The 18,734-nt window shown below is 40.2% G+C and overlaps 2 protein-coding genes across 2 annotated transcripts in view; one reads left to right on the plus strand and one right to left on the minus strand.

The window, feature by feature from the left end:
• The first annotated feature begins 2,846 nt into the window (after positions 1 to 2,846).
• pnp5a (purine nucleoside phosphorylase 5a) lies at positions 2,847 to 6,148 on the plus strand. The gene is made up of 6 exons (XM_085349490.1): positions 2,847 to 3,062; positions 3,528 to 3,697; positions 3,797 to 3,900; positions 3,996 to 4,171; positions 4,265 to 4,455; positions 5,349 to 6,148. Exons 1-6 carry the CDS (start codon positions 3,040 to 3,042, stop codon positions 5,570 to 5,572), a joined length of 888 nt encoding a protein of 295 aa, XP_085205616.1. The 5' UTR covers positions 2,847 to 3,039; the 3' UTR covers positions 5,573 to 6,148.
• Positions 6,149 to 6,184: 36 nt separating this feature from the next.
• capn1 (calpain 1) overlaps positions 6,185 to 18,734 on the minus strand; it is a 31,767-nt gene continuing 19,217 nt past the window's right edge. Inside the window, exons 5-22 of the mRNA XM_085349491.1 lie at positions 18,307 to 18,440; positions 16,866 to 17,034; positions 15,512 to 15,595; positions 14,839 to 14,924; positions 14,604 to 14,678; positions 13,691 to 13,851; positions 13,003 to 13,163; positions 12,905 to 12,916; positions 12,481 to 12,692; positions 9,876 to 9,915; positions 9,710 to 9,775; positions 9,555 to 9,612; positions 9,385 to 9,449; positions 9,207 to 9,275; positions 9,015 to 9,093; positions 8,732 to 8,848; positions 8,488 to 8,546; positions 6,185 to 8,321 (exon numbers count right to left, since the gene is read on the minus strand). Of these exons, the coding sequence (XP_085205617.1) occupies positions 8,295 to 8,321; positions 8,488 to 8,546; positions 8,732 to 8,848; positions 9,015 to 9,093; positions 9,207 to 9,275; positions 9,385 to 9,449; positions 9,555 to 9,612; positions 9,710 to 9,775; positions 9,876 to 9,915; positions 12,481 to 12,692; positions 12,905 to 12,916; positions 13,003 to 13,163; positions 13,691 to 13,851; positions 14,604 to 14,678; positions 14,839 to 14,924; positions 15,512 to 15,595; positions 16,866 to 17,034; positions 18,307 to 18,440 (1,674 nt within the window). The 3' untranslated portion in view covers positions 6,185 to 8,294. The remainder of the gene's footprint in view (positions 8,322 to 8,487; positions 8,547 to 8,731; positions 8,849 to 9,014; positions 9,094 to 9,206; positions 9,276 to 9,384; positions 9,450 to 9,554; positions 9,613 to 9,709; positions 9,776 to 9,875; positions 9,916 to 12,480; positions 12,693 to 12,904; positions 12,917 to 13,002; positions 13,164 to 13,690; positions 13,852 to 14,603; positions 14,679 to 14,838; positions 14,925 to 15,511; positions 15,596 to 16,865; positions 17,035 to 18,306; positions 18,441 to 18,734) is intronic.

The raw sequence follows: 18,734 nt of genomic DNA on the forward strand, positions 1-18,734 counted from the left end.
GTGGGGGGAAATTGATAGATGAATTATCTAAATTCACCTCATTAGTGCAGCACTGACACAAATCCTTCATGGACATCCATCTCTCCTCTCCCTTCAGTTATGCATTAGAGATACCTTAGCATTGGACTCTAGGTTTTGTGAAGATATTTCAACTCCCATCCAAGAGGCTTCTTCAGTCCTAAAACTAAATGGTGGAGAGTGTCAGGAATTTAAACCCAGAGGGAGTTATCCCTGAAGAGGATTGTTGACCCACTATTGATCATGTGCCTCATCACATGGGCCAAGGTGTGAAAAAGGTGTGGGTCATTACCATCAGAGGTTTTGAGTGAAACCGCTGTTTTGCTTCACCTAGTTGGGTGATCTATTGAGGTGACCTAACAAAAGGTGTGAGTGGGGATTGAGGCGTCTGAGAAAGGATCTCAATACTGCATCATAGGTGGCTGACAATTGGTGTCATAGACCACCCTCTTTGTTCGAAGACAGTCGTTCACAGCAGACATAGACGGCCTCTTTTAAGAAACTTGAATAAGCCCAGCCTTACTCTTTTTTGCAAGAAGCTAAAAACAATCGACAACAAGTGAACAGGCCTGATCTTCCAATCACTGGTGAAGTTGTGAAAGTTGTGAAAGTAGCTCCAGCCTTTTCATTTGTGGTTCCAACTTTTGCCCTGGGTATTTATAATCATTGTTGTCCTGCCTAAAACATCAAGCTTGGCACTAGCACCAGTGCTACATCAGTGAAAAACTGACACATCTTCTTTCATGACTCGCTCATTAATTTCTAAAAAGATCTCGAAACTAGTCAGATTTACTCTAAAAGAAGCTTAAATAATAATAATAATGATAATATTGATGATAACTAGAAATGGACTGGTTGTTACGTATCATCCTTCTACTCAGTCAAACCCTCAAAGCACTTTCAACTGCAAGTTTCATATCTCCAATCACACACACTGGAACAACAAGTGCTAATATTCACACACACACGGATTATGCCCAAGGATACATTAGCAAGAAGTCTGGAGGGGTCAGGAATCAGTCCACCGGTCTTCCGATTGGTAGAGGACCCGCTCTACCACCTGAGCCAAAGCCTCCCATACAATTTTAAATAAATTAACCAGATTTAGTTGTTATGTGCTTAAAAATGCTGTGTGAATGTTAAAGTAAGTAATAAATACTAAGTTGACTGGTCATGCTGGTTAATGAGTTCTCCTACTCATTAACATTATAGTTCAATGGAGTTCAACTTTACATACTTTAACTTATAAATAGAATTACTTTTCAGCTTTCACCACCATGACATTGGTTATCTCCTTTTACAACATAATCACATCTGTATCGCCCCAGTTTGGAAACAAATCTATTGACCTGTTTTGACCGTGGTTTACTGTGTTGATCCACATCGATTACTGGACATTCAGTCCAAGTGACATGCTTTTAATAACTTTTCTTATTTACAATACAGGCACACTCTAAACAGGATGTGTTGTCTACTTGTACGTGTGCCAAAACATTTTAGTGATAAATGCATAATGATAAATGGTGATGCAATCCATTTTTAAGCAATGCACAGTTAGAGAGAACGCTGAACTGAAACTAGTTGTTTTTTGTTTCCAAACTTATTTATTAAACAAGGCTGTAGAGTTATTTGGTAGTTTCTGATACTCAGAGCAAACACAGGTCACATGATTTTTCATCAAAGCAAATAAATTATAATATAATAGAATTTATTATAAAATAAAAGACTCAACTTGAAGTAAAGTAATATTAGTGTAATACATTTACAAAAAAATCAGACAAAAAAATTGTCTCTATCTAAACATTCAGCATATCTGCTGCTGAACCAAAGTGTGCTTTTTATACTGTTTTGTTGTAAATATGTCTGCATACCATTGTACATACTTGTGCTGTATATACTATATATAATGTTGAGCCCTCATTCTGGATATATAGCAACAAGTTATCCATTTCTTATTTATTCCAACATCTATGCACCGCTGCACACATAAATATACTGTACATGTTGTCTGTTTGTCTCTGTTGGTAGATTGTGAGGAAAAAATTGAGTTAGACAATAAAACTGATGTTAGTCAGATTATCATGTTCACATCATCTGAATGTTGGATATAATCTAACTAAATGTCTTTATACATACATCTGTGACCATAACTGTACCACATTTTAAAATTGCCGATGGTGTGAAATCACTATGCAACATAACTAAAGTAGCTACTGTCATTGTCTGTAAAGAAGTAAAAGTTTACATTTTCCTTCTAAAGAGGAGAAAATGTATATTATAAGCCCAACATTATAGAAACAAATGACTACATACTGCACATACTGCAGTTGACAGTAGGATGTATTGGTTGAAAACTTGCGTCACACAATAACACACAGTACTCGCAGACTGATGACGAGAACAAGTGGACCACAAACACGTGATGTTCAAAAACACGCTGTGTGTCCGAAACCACAACATCTTTTGTTTTTAATCGGTGAGAGTAACAAAGACACAGATCGATAAAGACTGAATGGATACTTTAACTTATAAATAGAATTACTTGGATCAGTGGATCTCGAAACATCATAGATTGTTTATGTGAACATAACATGAAAAGTTATGAGTGGGCTGGAGTGGGAAATGTCGTGAAAACTCTTATATCCAGCTCCACCTGTAGTACAGGATGTTCCGTGGGTGTGTATTTCTCTGTGGCATACCGGTCTGAAGGTGTGTCCGCTCAGCCAATGAAACTGCAGCAGGTACATGCGTCAGCAGAGGAGGGGGCGGGAGGGGGGAGTCACCGGTCCTATGATAAAGTCTGCAGCTGCCCCTCTTTCCACAGAAGTGAGAGAGAGGAGCTGAATACTTCACGGGACTCTAAAAGAGAAGAAGAACTCAACAGAAGACTTCTTCCACCTTCTCTTTGATATTTTTATACGCCTTAAAAACTTTTTTTATTTTCAGACTTAAAACTTTAAGTCTGTATTTACACCTACATTTTTTTTCTTACATTCTCAGACGCTTCATTTATCTTCCGAAATGTTTCCAGAGGAAAACAGCTGGTGAGTAGATTTCTAATATTTTAATTACTTTTTCTCGTTCAGTGTTGCTCAGCACGTGGCTCTTTCACGGCCGGCTTTGGATAGCGTGAAAAAATAGACTGGACTGAGGGGATGCAAAAAATAATATGCGCATGCGCTCTTGTTCGCGGTGGAGTGTCGAGAAATGATTCATTCCAAGAGGAGTGACGCGTCTAATTACATAATGAAGCGCGTTTCACAATTGAGTGGAAGTAAAGAGTTTGAAATGTTCTAATGTTGTAAAAATCAGTCAATAAAATTGATATTGGACTTGTGAAGTGAAGGTCACATTTTTGGTCACCATGGTTACTTTCGATCTTCCTGTGTGAACCAAATTCATAAAAATGTGCTTCTGCATCATATCAAGCCATAAAATTAGCGTGTTCATGTGTGCTGGACTGTCACGGTGATCTGCCTGACCTCTGCCCTTTTGTTAATGTCATCCAGCTACAGCTACGAGGAATGCAAGGCCACTGCTGATTGGCTGCTCGCCCAGACAGACACCCGACCCACTGTGGGCATTGTGTGCGGCTCAGGGCTCGGAGGGCTCGCTGACCTGTTAAAGGACCAGGTGGCCTTCAACTACAAAGACATCCCCAACTTTCCGCAGAGCACAGGTGAGCTACACCTACTACACCGACACTTTACCATGGTGACTCCACATCAGCTGAGCAGCTCCTGCTGATGTTCACTGTTATATTTTTGAATTCCCACAGTGCACGGACATGCCGGGAAGCTGGTGTTTGGACACTTAAAAGGAAGGCCGTGCGTTTGCATGCAGGGACGTTTCCACCTGTATGAGGGCTACTCAATACAGAAGGTATGTGTGTGTTTGCAAAAAAAATATCCCGTAATTTTCAGCAAGATCCCCCCAAAATATTATTCATTTATATTCTGTGATGTTCTTTTTTCCAGATTACATTGCCTATGCGCATCTTCAAGATGCTCGGTGTTGAGACGGTGATGCTGACCAATGCAGCTGGAGGCCTCAACCATGACTTTAAAATGGGAGACATCATGATCATCAAAGACCACCTCAACCTGCCCGGCTTTGCTGGCATCAATCCTCTGAATGGACCCAACGATGAGCGGTGAGACGTGTTCTCGTACAGCCATAAAAAGCAGACATTTAAACCTCCTATAAGCTTAACCTAATCTTCTTCCTGTCTTCCTTCGTCTGTCAGGTTTGGCGTACGTTTCCAATGCATGTCCGATGCATACGACAGAGAGCTGCAGCAGCTGGCCATGGACGTGGGACAGGATCTGGGCTATGGAGATTTCCTAAAGGAGGGAGTGTACTGTGTGCTGGGCGGGCCAACATTTGAGACAATCGCAGAGGGTCGCATGCTGCATAGACTTGGCGCTGATGCTGTCGGTGAGCTGATTGTTTTGTTGATCTGAGTAAATGTAACGAATGAATGTAAAGTCCCAAAACTTTAATCAGATCAGAATCTACACATCTGGATTTTTAAGACGTGTCAATCAGAATCAGAATACTTTATTGATCCCTAGGGGAAATTATTTTTCGTTACAGTGCTCCATTATAAACAAACATTAACAGAGACAGACAATACACTAACTAAGAATAGCACAATAACAAGGACTATCAATTAGATTTATCAGCTGATGGCGATAACAGGACTTGATCAATTCAAACCACGTGGTACCACAAAAACCAGCCACAGCGTCCTGTCTGATATTAACCTAATCATCAAGTTGATGCCCACAAAGCACGTGGAGTTTATCAAAAGAGCACTGTATCAAATGCCATCATGCTGTTTTTAATTTTATTCCAAGAAATGACAGTTCAGTAGAAATGCTTGAAGTCCTTTTGCTGCAGTGACTTTGAAAACGTGTGATTTGCCCCGGGCTGCCCAAACCTCAACTTGAAGCTTTACCTTTGAGGAGCAAAAACACGTGAAAAACATAAATTTAAGTTTCCTAAAGTGAGTCTTCTTTGTATGCATGCATACTGAGACTTCTCATGAAATTAAAGCAGTAAAACTTATTAGAAGCCTCTAAATTAGCTTAAGCGAAGTTGGTTTCAGCAGTATTAGATCTGCAGTTCTTCTTCTTTTGATAACACTATAAATCCCAGGCTTCTCAACATTACAGGACATAGTTCCCAAGCCAATTAGAAACAAGGAAAACATCTCTTTTGTGTTATTTGCATTTTTACATCCTTTCTTGTGTGTACTGGCTGGTTTATGGCTACTCTATTCTTTCTATTAGAGTTGTTTATATTTGTCTCGATCTTTTCCTCTCCAGGCATGAGCACAGCCCATGAGGTGATCGTCGCTCGGCACTGTGGCATGCGTGTCTTCGCCCTCTCCCTGATCACCAACCAGGTTGTGATGAACTACGACAGCGAAGAGAGGGCCAATCACGAGGAGGTCCTCCAGGTGGGCAGGCAGCGGGCGGCGCAGCTGGAGAGGCTCGTTTCCACCATGGTGACCAAAATTGTGCACAACAACGACGGCCTAAGAGACTAACAGCCGTGTTTAGGCCTCTGGGATATTTTATGTGGTCATGTTCTACATTGAAGAAAATCCCACTCAGTTGAGCTGATTTTAGCCTGAGGTCAAATGGTGAAAGCATTATAGTTACCTGAAGAATCTCACTTGGACACACAGACACAGAATCTTTGAAAACGTACTCAACTGTTCTCGTATTTCATGTCACTGCGCACAAAAGGTTACACATTCCCCTGCTGAGCAGCTCCAGAAGAAAGTTGTTCAGTTCTTTTTATATAATTTTAAACAAAGTGTTATTTTTTTCCCTTATCTTACAATATAGAATCCCCTTTGTAAATGTCTGCAATTTAACTTAAAAAGAGCCAAAATCTGCTGTAAAAGTCTTAATTTTATAAGGTTGTAAAGATGTGTACATTAACCGAACTTATATTGTATGTAATGTATTTGAGTGTACCTGTTTTTGTGGGATGTTATTGTTAAATGTACTATTTATTACTATATCAAGTTTGTGTATTTCCCCCCTATCATGATCACACCCATTTCCACAGTTTTATTTGCAGCCTTTTTTTTTTTCTGTGGACTGTGCAAGACCAATAAAACTTAGACATTAACTCAAAACCTCTCCATGTTTATTTCCCAAGTTTATATAGAAGAAGTGATATAGAGAAAGCTACACAGTAAACCAGCGCATTGCATAATGAAGGGTTTGGTTCACAAAGGGACCCAAAAAAAGTTATTACTGTAAACATTACACAGTTTTACACAAACATCACTTAACATTAAAGAAGACAAGAATGTCAGAGTATCTTAAAAACGTGAGGGTTTGGCAGTACTTCTCAAAGAAAAGTGCTTAAAAATAAAAAAAGGCAAAAATTTGTAAGTTTTTGGCAGAACAAAAGAAACTGTCATTTAAAAACTGTGGCACATTACATGTAGATGCTCCAGACAGCATCGTGTAACTCTGAAATACCTCGGATAAAACTCTTGCTTTCCTGACGGGACAGAAATGAGACAGTCATACAATATATCACATTTCACACAGCATGCATACAAACATATCCACCCATCCCTGTTTACCCTTACCCGAAACTTTGACATATTGCTCCCTTCAAAAGGGAAGACTCAAACAGCGTTGACACATCCCTTTTTATTACCACTTTAAAGTCCAGTTTATTTCATACTTTATAAAACAAAAACAGAGCCATGCATAAAGATAAGCTTGTATATATTAGAAGAAAATATTCACAATGATCCAGCACCTCACCATTGTCTCTGCAAAATCTGAACGGGCCCTTTATGCTGAGGTGAAAGCAAAGTTTGGCACAGGATGTAAGAGGCCAGCAGTGATGCTACAGTACAAACTACTAATAGATTTATAATGCACAGTCATCTATGCCAGCCAGCACACTAAGCAACTCTCCACTTCGACTGCATCCAGCACTGGGTTTTCTAAAGATTGTCTTCAAATGTAAGCAGCTGATTTAAGCAGTCGCCATTTGAATTTGGCCACAGAGGTATTTATGGATGCTACCGAAACCCCAACATGCAACAAAGCTCAAACACAAATGGAGTCAAACCTCTCTCACGTCAAAGGGGCGGAAAAACCCCTGAAGATTAGGTGGTAAATATTTAATTATAACGTTATTAAGTTAGAGTGAAGTGATTAGAAAATAACAAACAAGCTATACTAAAGATGGAAGTCTGGCTAATGTATTAATAACCACATTCATACTATATCAGAATTATTAAAAACCCAACCAATTTATCTGTGGGCCAATATTATCGACTGATAACAACTACTTGCCAGTCTATCGTTATCAGCATTTATAAAGACAGACAATGAAAATTTTTAAAAGCACCCTTCAACCATCTTATGACTGTGATGTTGCGTAAGTTTGTCCAGTGAAGGGCATCCTGAAATTTCCCTGTTGGCAACACGTGATTGAAACCCCAAAAACACAACAGCTAGCTGATTGTGAGATTACATTCTTCTTCAATGTAATTGAGCAAATAAATAACTTCACATAATTTATTTTAATTTTTAAAGTTGATGGCAAGAAACCCTACAAACAAAATCTGGTCGGGGTAACGCTGTATCAGCCTTATGTCTGCTTAATGTTTCAAATTGTGTAATGCTAGCAAAACAACGTAGGCCTGGACCATGTCACATTTAAGACATTACACTTGGTAATGTAACATATAAACACTACTTTGGCTTTGGTATCATGTCATAGTTACCTTAGTAAAATACACTGTAAAGTTTCTGTGGGCTTTGAGTGACATACAATTTTGGCACTTCATCATGTGTTTAGTAACTTTCTATAAAGCTAGCTTTAGCATGTAGCCTACACAGTTAACTTTACGAAAAGGTAAAGCTAGCTTGTAAACTAAATTTTGTACGTTAACAAGTTCTGGTCCAGTTAAAAAAAGAAAAGAAAAATACAAGTATGTCTCCACACCCTCAGATTTAATCAGGTGTTTTCTTTCAGACCCCAGAGTAGCCAGTTTTATCACAGAGTTGACCGAAGTGGAGAAGCGGGCGTCTTTCAGTTGGCGAGACAGGCGACACATTTTCAGTACAGGCACTGTAATCAAGATTTTACAGGTTTTTAAGCATCAGAGGACCTCAGCAATGCGCAGCATAGAGGGTGAGGAAGAACTGAAGGGAAAAAGGCACTTCTGAAACCACATAACAGACCAAGAGCTGCAGTGCAAAATTTACAGAGGAGTCCACTCATCTTTAGGCAAACATGGTCAGGGTGATCCACTGCAGAACAAAGAGAGTGTTGGGATTAATGAATGAAAACTCTTAATAAATCACAGAGAGTGAATGGAGAAAAACAAGCTGTTTCAGCACAGATGTGGATGAATCCTTATTAAAAAAAAGCTCAAGCTTTTGTTTATACAACAGCATTTGTGATGGGAATTTATACCTGGACGAAGTTTAGAGATATTTGACCGTCTCCATCAGTGTCCAGGTTCTTAAAGGTTTCTGCAGTAAGAGAAACAAAAAAGATCATTTGACTCAGAACAGAAGTATTTTAGCTTCTGTTAAGCTTTGCAGCCATTCACTGTATGTTTGGGGTTTTTTTTTTTTACAGCAAAGCAGGATCAAGTTGCACAAGCAGTTAGACTGTCCCTTGTGAACCAGTGAAAAACTGCAATAGTGTCACTCACTGAACATTGTCTCCAGTCTGACCAAACAGGTGACAAAGTTGTCAAAGTCGACAGCCATGTCTGCCTCTGTGTATCGCAGGATGATCAGCTGGAACAGGTGGTTAGTCAACTTGAAACCTGAAGGAAGCAAAAGCAAGAAAACTCATACAACAATGTGAAAAAATGTCAGCGAAGGTGCTCCACCTACAACTCAGAAAAAATGCTTTCTGCATATACTGCTGGGACTTAAAAGTGCTTTTGTGATTTTTTTTTTTTTTGCACTTTAATATTAAAAAAATAATACCTGCAGATTCAAGAGCCATTCTCATCTCGTAGGAGCTCATGGTGCCCGATTTGTCCACGTCAAACTGCCTGAATACAGTCTAGATACGGGAAGGGGGGGACAAGAGACCACCAGTTTGAATCAAATAACAAAATGGAAACACCAGTGCACCAGCTATTCACTGTTAACTCAGTCATGCAATTTAACTCTCACCAGGTATCGTTTAATCTTTTCCCAGAGTACGTGAAACTCTGTCAGGCCCAACTTCCCAGTGCCATCAGTCTGAGTGAAGACGCTAAGGAACATTTCGTGGTCAGAGAGACATTAACATGACGAGATCCAGAAACAAAAGAAACAGGAAGCACATATTTCAACTTCACATCAAGGATACATCCATGAGGTTAATCATGCTGCGACAAGCTTCTTGTGAGAAGCCATCTGTCTTCAGGTCTTTATCTGTGGACGGCAGGAAGTGAAGTGAAAAGAGGGAAGAATACACGTCTGTTTTAAATATTGAAGTCTAAACTATGTTAGAAACATTTCATAATGGCAGTGCTTTACGTTTGCTGATGATCCTGTTTAATATGGTTTGCAGCTCTGTGACACTGATCTCCATGTCCTGTGGGCACAAACAGATGTGCGTTATATTAAATGTGACTGCGCAGGTGCCTTGGACTACTATTGCTATCTCCTACAAGTTTTGAGAGCGTGCTTACTGCTCCTGCCAGCTGCCTGAAGAGATTCTTGAAGCTTGGGTCAATCTGACTCTCATGTAGCTGAACCTGAAACACAAAAAACAGATGTGTTCACTACACGCTTTTTTCCCCACCTCCTTTCGCACAATATGGCCAGATGTGGTCACATGGGGTCACTTCTTCTCACCTCTGCTGGAATATCTGCTTTAACTTCATCATCGAGCTCCCTGATGGAGAAACAAGACAACAGCTGAAGTCAGATTTAGACTTCAGTTTCAGTTTTGTTTATATAGTTCCCAATCACAACAACAATTTCATCAAGATGCTCCTTATTGTAAGGTAGACACTACACTAATACGTACAGAGAAAAACACAATTATCATGTGAACTCCCTTTTGACAGGATGTTAGCACATGTATGTTTAGCTTTTGAGTACCTATACACTAGCATTGTCTAAGGAGCTTGGAAAGAAAAGCGTCTGGACTTGTTTAAGTTGCATGAAGACGTTTCACCTCTCATCCGAGAAGCTTCTTCAGTTCTAAGGTCAAATGGTGGAGAGTCCCAGATTTAAACCCCGTGGGAGTTTCCCCCCACAGAGGGACAAAAGGACCCCTGATGATCCTCTACCTAATCACATCATTCACCCTTACCTGAATATTGTATATTGTATATTGCATAGCTTTCTTGTTAAATTGTATTGTATTTATTTAAATTTTTACTTTTTAATTTATTTTATTTGCATTTTTTAATCACTCTCTTATATTTAAATGTTCATTTGCTATTTCATCTAGGGTTTGAGAGTAACAAAATTTCTATTCTCTGTATGTCCTGTACATGTGGCAGAATTGACAAATAAAGTTGACTTTGACATGAGCCGAGGTGTGAAAATGGGTGTGGGTCACAATCAGCCAGGGTTTCGGTGAGCTCATTGTGAAACCTGGCCCCACCCTGTCATGTGATTTCCTGAGGTCAGATGGCCCAGGATGTGAGTGGGCGTTAAGGCGTCTGGGAAGGGATCTCAAAACTGGATTATAGATGGCGGAGAGTTGGTGTCGTAAACCCCCGCCTCTGTTCAAAGATGGTCGCTCACAGTGGACATAGATGGCTTCTTTCACTCCTCTTTCAAACCATCTGTCCTCTCTGTCCAAAATGTGAACATTGGCATCCTCGAAAGAGTGTCCTTTATCCTTAAGATGCAGATGGACTGCTGAGTCTTGTCCTGTGGAGGTGGCTCTTCTGTGTTGTGCCATGCGCTTGTGAAGTGGCTGTTTGGTCTCTCCAATGTGTAGAGGTCTGGGCATTCCTCGCTGCACTGTACAGCATACACCACATTGTTAAGTTTGTGTTTTGGAGTTTTGTCTTTGGGATGAACCAGTTTCTGTCAGAGTGTGTTGCTGGGTCTGAAATGCACTGGAGTGAAGTGGAATCCTTCACTGCGCACATTAACGCTGTGGATAAAAACATCAAGTTCACTAGGGAAGACACAAAGGATAACTGTTTGCCTTTCCTGGACTGCGCTGTGCACATTGAAGAGAAGGGCAACCTCAACATCGAAGCTTACCGGAAGCCCACACACACGGACCAGTACTTCCTCTTTGACTCCCATCACCTTCTGGAACACAAACTTAGAGTAATCAGGACCCTACACCACCGGGCAGAACATGTTCCCTCTAAGCCTGAAGGGAAAAAGAAGGAACACCCACATCTAAAGGAAGCACTCAAAACGTGCGGCTATCCTAAATGGGCGTTCTTAAAGTCAGCAAAGAGGCACAGAAAAGAAGACCAGACACCAGCGAGGGAGGACAGACGCAACAACATCGTCATCCCCTATGTAGCCGGTGTATCAGAAAAACTCAGGAGGGTTTTCTCCAAGCATGACATCCCGGTGCATTTCAGACCCAGCAACACGCTCAGACAAAAACTGGTTCACCCGAAAGACAAAACTCCAAAACACAAACTTAACAATGTGGTGTATGCTGTACAGTGCAGCGAGGAATGCCCAGACCTCTACATCTACAAACTGGATTATAGATGGCAGACAGTTGGTGTTGTAAACCACCGCCTCTGTTCAAAGATGGTCGCCCACAGTGGACGTAAACCCAAGCTGATTGTGACCCATACCCATTTTCACACCTCGGCTCATGTGATTAGGTAGAGGATCATCAGGGGTCCTTTGTCCCTCTGTGGGGGGAAACTCCCACTTTGTTTAAATCTGGGACTCTCCACCATTTGACCTTAGAACTGAAGAAGCTTCTCGGATGAGAGGTGAAACGTCTTCAAGCAACTTAAAGAAGTCCAGACGCTTTTCTTTCCAAGCTCCTTAGACTACGATGACCTGGATGACTGAGAACCTTCACAGACATACACTAGCATTATATTTATATAAACAAAAATTGGATGCAATAATTTTAGCCTGTACATATACCGAAAGTATATGTACATATACCGAAAGTATATGTACAGCCTGTAATAGTCACACATACATCACCAATAATTTCCCTTAGCAAGCTTGACCTTAACCAAGCTTCTGGCATAATCCTGGCTGGATATTAGGCAACTCCTCTTGGCGGAGTTTCTTTAAACTGAGAGTTTTGAATAAGGTCGAGGTTGGGGCTTTGGGAAGGCAATTCCAGATGCGTCATCACTAATGAAGTTAATAGGCCTGTCTTGTGAACTTATAAGGCGTTGTGAAACCTTTTTTGTATATAATGCTGTATATACAGTCTAAATCCCAACATGACTGTCACAGCAAACATGTCTTCTACACTTCCTGCAAGCCGGTGGCTACTTACTCAGAGCCTGCAGGCTTCTCAGAGAACACCCTGAGGACGAAGTCGCCGTCTTTGTTTGGCTCAAAGGTGGAGGGGACGATTATGTACTCCCCTTTCGGCAGCTTCAAACGTGAGCTAACCTCCCTCAAGTTGATGAAGGTTTCTGATCGAGCGCTGGAGGCATGAGAGAGGAAAAAGTCCCGCTTCAGGTGGACCCCTGAACTCCCCTTGAACTGAGAGGGCCATTAACAGAGGTAGCATTATGTTTTTATTCTATTCTCTGTTTTTTTTTTTTTTTTATTTATATATATATATATATATATATATATATATATATATATATATATATATATATATATATATATATATATATATATATATATATATATATATATATACACATACACGTATATGTGTATATGTGGAAAGTAGAAAAACCTCATACCTCATCTGGAACCTGCAAAGATAGCAGAGATGGAACATGATTATAATCAGTGTTGTAAAAAAGAAAGAAAGAAAGAAATCTACTTTTTTTTTGCTAACCTCGTACAGAGCAAAACCGATGGTCTCCATGTCTTGGCCCTCTTGCCGTTTCTTCCTGCGGTCCTTTTGCATGAGGGCAACCACAAAGCTGCAGTCTGGATTGCCCTGCATGTCTGGGTTCTGCAGCATGATCTTGAACTGAGGATTCAGCCAAAAACTTGCTGGAGACAAAAGATGAAAAAGTTAAAGTGTTTCCTTTTCAGGCTATAAACTGATGTTGAGTAACAAGGAACAAAGTGAGCTAATGTACAGCCTGCTCTGTCTTATTAAACACTGAATGACATTTCTGTGAAAGATAATCACAATTAAAAACAAATTAACAAGATACATCACATGTGAAGAGACAATAACCACATAACCCTTAACACCTATTTATACTGCAGTAAATCCTGAAAACAGTCCCATTTTCTGCATGTCCTGGTAGAGAATCTCCAAAACCTTTTAAAAGACAATACATTGTTTCATTGCTTAAATAGAAGTCACTGGTTCACATTCCTTCAGGAAGTTAACCCAATCCCTTCCTCACTCAATCTTCCAACTTGCCTTTTTTGATTACAAAAATTCCTGAAGTAAAAATTGTATTAAGCAGAATTAAAACACCACGAGACACGAGTCTGGTGAGATGCAACAACTGTCCATGTCCTACCCTGCGATTTCCCCTTCTTCTCACTTGCACCACTAATCTTACCTGGGTAGTTCCTGCAGCCTCCGGCTGTGCTGCCTCTCCTCCACTCCCCCTGAAAAAGTGAGGAGCTCCATTTCTTCATCTGGCTGTTCTGCAGGGCGTCCGCCGTCAGGTTGCAGATCTCCAGACGAGAGAACTCACGCAGAAAATCAGTATATGACATCCTGGAAGATTCGATTTTATCGTTAGTTTTCAATCATTAAGTCCAAAGATGGAACCTCGTTTCAGTGCTGAAGAAAAACAGACAATTCAAACAACTTCAGTACTGTGCAAAAGTCTTGAGTCACCCCTCATTTCTTTATAGTTTGCTTCCAAAGAGGAAGACTTTGTCATCATTAAAGTGAGCATTAGCTCTCCTGGCTCTCTGCAGGTGTTTCAATGGGCTTCTTCATTCTCAGTTCAGCCCTTGTACTGGATTATTTTTCAGAGGAATATTAAGACACTTAACACTGACCTCGAAATCATTTAAGCATTAAAAAGGCGTGTAAGGGATGACTCAGTGTTATGTCTAGACATAAGAGACTGTCACAAAAAAACCCAAATTGTTCCCATTTCTTTAATGAATCTATAAAACATCTCAAGTACATCACTGTCTGACAGCACAAAATTATATTTTTGCACCTTATGAGCTGAAGACTTGCCATGTTTTAGCTGCGCAGTATATCCTGAAGGATTTGGGGGAAAATTTGAGATGTTTTTTTCCCCCATTGTAAGTATTTCCAAGCATGTTAGCACATATTTCAATAAATCAGTCAACCCATTTCCCATTTTCCTGGCAAAATTTGAAGACATGAGGACTGGTTTGAGACTTTTGCCCAGCACTTTACTTCTGGATGGACAGACAATCCACATTAGACCCGCCACTCCAGTGACAAGTCTCAAATGTTTCACGCGCAAAACACTCGCGTACACTCACCAGAATTCACCATCCTCGCTGCGGTTTTGGAGACGACTTCTGGCAGACGGATCAATAGAGTCCCACTCTCTGGCGCTGAAAGTTTAAAATAAATAAATAAATAAATAAATAAAAAATGATTAAACTGAAGTCCTGGACCCAGTAAAACAGCTGGAAAATTCCTTTCAGTGCCATCCAGGCTCAAAGGAAAACTTGGTGATTCTTAATTGCATAGAACAAAATAAAGAAATCATACTCATCACTCCAGGCTCCGGTCCATTCCACTTCTCCCCAGGGGTTCCTGATGCGAACCAGCTTTGTCATGTTTCCTCTGTACGACACCTACATGCAAAGAAACACACACACACACATTCATGTTTTCCATCTGCTTCACTTGTTCTTCTTTTTAGTATCCTGCGCACATTTGTGTGACTTGGGTAACATGACAGAAGTCAAGTGCAATGTCTGATTTTGTATTAACGGTGTAACTCCAATGTTTTTCCGTACTGCAAAGGACGCTTGTGCTGTGCCCAAAACAAAAGCCAAAGAGAACAAATTCAACACAATTTCATTTACATTTCTTTATAATATGCTGTACGTATGGGTGAAGGGTAAAGGGAAAGCAAACATGAGGAATCTGTTTTGCCCGTGCAAAATAAATGCGCTGCCTCTCGTTGGTTAAACAAATGTCAAACAGATGCATTAAATACAGAAAATAAACACACACTGCCTAAGCCTGCTTTCTTTAGTTATAGTTGTTTGTGTGATGTGCATAGATGTATATACGTCTCTACGATGCAGTAAACAGCAGAGCTGAGCAGTCTGAATATCACTAGTATCGATACCAAACCTGATCAAGACCCAGTTTCAAAATACTGAAAATCTGAAAGGAGTTTTATGTTGTGTTAAATAATTTTTGTAGACCTCACCTCTTCCACACCAGTCAGGGAGTAGGCATGTCCCTTCACCAGCTTTTTGAAGGTGACGGCCTCCATATCATTTGCACTGGTGATCTGAGAATGAGGCAACACAACAAAAAGAGTTAAACAGAGTTAACCAGGGGTTTGTGACGTCTATAATTCACACAAGTGAAAGTTGACTCTGCTCATCTGGACGTGGCGTTTTCACTCATCCGTGTGGCTTCTTTAGTTTCAGCTGACTGCAGGTTTCCCCGACCTTAAACGGTACATTTGCATAATGACCCAAACTGGCACCACTGACTAACAACTGTGGGGCTGCGAGGTCAGTTTCATGATCGTTCATATGAGGAATGGCTGCAATCACAGCTTTGTAAAAAGGTGACTCTTTACCATGGATGAAGACAATCAGAATGACGGTAACAAAGACAGGAGATGTACGCGCGTACTTTTGCAGGTCGGTGAAATCAAACGATATAATTAGCAGTCACTCTCACAGCATGGCACATTCATTAAAAGCAAAAATCTCAAAGAATAAATCTACAGGGTAAATATAGAAGATTTTTCCTGTGTCATTTAAACCTAAGCACAGAAGCACAAACAGACTCTGTTTATTCGTTCCTGTTCGTGTCAATCATTTACAATTTCATCATCTCTGGAAGAGAAAACGCATTTCCTTTTTAATTTTGCTCTTTGGACCCAAGTGAAACAGGGAGGCCTAAACAGGGAGGCCTGAACTGATTACAGAAGTTCAGTCCTCCCTGTCTGCAAACACAAGCTTTGCTAAAGTGTCCTTGACAGTTGCACTGACTTCCTGCCAGCTCCAGACCTTTCCCTGTCCTCACTGCGCCCTCCTGGTTTTCCATACACGGGCTTTGTTTACAGGACCCTCCTGAGCCCCAGTGGTGATACTGAGGAGAAGACTTTTCTGACTTTTAGCTGCTGGTCTCTGAACTGTAAGAGATATAGCAAAATCTCTCATATTATAAAATGAATTGTACACTGGAGGAAACTGGAATGTGTGACAGTAAATTTATGTAAGGATTGTTGTTAAAGTAAAAAAAAAAAAAAAAAAAAGCATTTTCTTACTATGAACCTTGGACTTGGAATAATTTACATGAATATAATATAAAAACATGCCTTCATCTACCAGTGAATTTAAAAGGATACTAAGGAACGCAGTGAAGGAGACTTGTGGATGTTTCTTTTCATAAGCAACTTTATGTTTTATTGTTTAGCGTCATCATTTATACTTTGTATTATGTTGTGCATTTTGTATTTGGTGTTGAAAAGAGTAAAAGAGTTTGATCCCAGTGGGAGTTCCTGGTAAAATAAAAGTAACAATAATGAATGTTGCAGTACTGACGTCAATCGAGCAGCCGAGAAGTGATCCTCTTTCAACAGCTCTGCGGATGATGCTGAAGAGGTCCGAGGGGGCTTTGTTCAGATCATACATCTCCGTCACACCTCCAGTAAAGTCTACAAAACCCTCACATGTGCTGCCGCCTGACAGAGCCTCATAACAGCCATTCAACCTGCGTCACAGAGAAATAGAAATTAAATGGAGTCCCGCTACAAAATAAATAAATATACTGCATAGTTTAATATTAGAGTTGAGGATTAAACCCTAATATATGCAGAAACTTATTTCTATATTTTAAAGTGTCACTGCTTAACAATGTGCTAAAATACCATATATGGCTGCACAGGAACATGTGTAATCTTACTTTTACGTCACACTCATCCAGGAAGCTCTCTTAACTCGGAAGCCGTAAACTTATAGGAACAATGATGAGTTTCTCCTACACAGCCAGCCAAAATTTACAACCGGGGCCACAGCTGTCCACTCAAGCAGCTGTGTTTCTTCAGGCCCTCTTTAAGAGCTTCAAGTATTTCTCAATCATGCCGGCCACAAGTTTTTTGGCACCAGAAACACTCATTTCTGAAGTGCCGGGGACAATTAATGAAAACTGACCTCAATTGTGATCAGATTTTGTTTTGAACTAAAACCTGAGCAGACACAACTTCATGTCATGTGTGCATCACTGTAAGGTTAGCATAAACAAACAAACTAAAGGAAATACGAGGGAACATTTGTTCTTTCGAGAATGCATCAGAATTGACTGAGTGTAAACGCAGGCTGCAAACAGCAGAAAGGCTCAATGACAGTGTAAGAAAAATAGATAAAAGTGAAACCATAACATGTCCAAGTGCAGACAACATAGGTTAACACACAGAATTTGGATCAATCCATAATTTACAGGTGATTACAACTTATCATTCAGCTACTTGTAACACATTTTACAATCTTTTTGCATCTTTCTTACATGCTCACGCTGCAGTATTGTTAGGTCTGTGTTTTTAGACTGTTGTTAGGTGGTTGCTATGCAACATCATGACATCCTAACCATTTTTTGTGAATATAAATGACATGGTATTGTCATAAAATTTGTAAGATACAACGCTTGCTGCATCATAAGGGCCTCTTGGTAGGTGGTTGCTAGGTAACATGATGACGTAACAATATTTGACATGCTAAAGACACTTCAGGGCCATAAGTTGCACCTTTATGCCAAGTTTGGTGTCTTAACTCATGACTGAGTAGAATCAAGTCAGACAGAGATCTGACGCATTCAATAAAACATATCTAATCATTGGATGCACAGATTCTCTTATTTATTTGAAGCATAAGAAGAATATGAAAGAGGCTGCTTTCCCTACAGGGACAAAATAATACATATTAAAGATCGGCGTTTGCTAAAGTTAAAGTTTTTTTCCTCAGGTGCCGTCCCCTGTACCACTCTTACTTGGCGTAGGCCTTTTCCATCAGAGCGCTCCAAAACTCAGTTCTATCTTTTGAGTGGACAAACAGAAGCTTCCCATCTCTCGCCGGCAGCCGATCGTCAATCACGACGTCCACCCACTCGCCAAACTGCCAGAACTGTGGAGAACAGAGCAGAGAACAGCGATACAGAGATGGTTTAACGTTCTGCTGAAGTTCTGGAGAACCTGGGCCCATTTTAAAACATTCAAGACCATAATTTCAAACTCTTTATCACCTTTATACGTGCATTTTTAATATGCTTGTATGAGAATTGGTTAGAGACATAAATTAGCATTGGTGTACTACTTGTTGGCCTCTGAATCCCAATGGCTCTCTCAAATCCCAGATCGCGCTATTATAATCTCCTTTGTGAAGTCTAACTAATACTAATTAATCTCTAATTACTCAGTT

The sequence above is a fragment of the Diplotaxodon limnothrissa genome, linkage group LG3 (genome assembly GCF_057381915.1).
Source record: "Diplotaxodon limnothrissa isolate DT_005_m linkage group LG3, D_limnothrissa_male_GT1.1, whole genome shotgun sequence".
Classification (NCBI taxonomy): domain Eukaryota; kingdom Metazoa; phylum Chordata; class Actinopteri; order Cichliformes; family Cichlidae; genus Diplotaxodon; species Diplotaxodon limnothrissa.

Coding starts and splice junctions, on each gene's coding strand:
- pnp5a (XM_085349490.1), top strand. CDS start 3,040: ATGTTTCCAGAGGAAAACAGCTG. Junction 3,698..3,796: donor CAACTTTCCGCAGAGCACAG/GTGAGCTACACC, acceptor GAATTCCCACAG/TGCACGGACATGCCGGGAAG. Junction 4,172..4,264: donor AATGGACCCAACGATGAGCG/GTGAGACGTGTT, acceptor TTCGTCTGTCAG/GTTTGGCGTACGTTTCCAAT.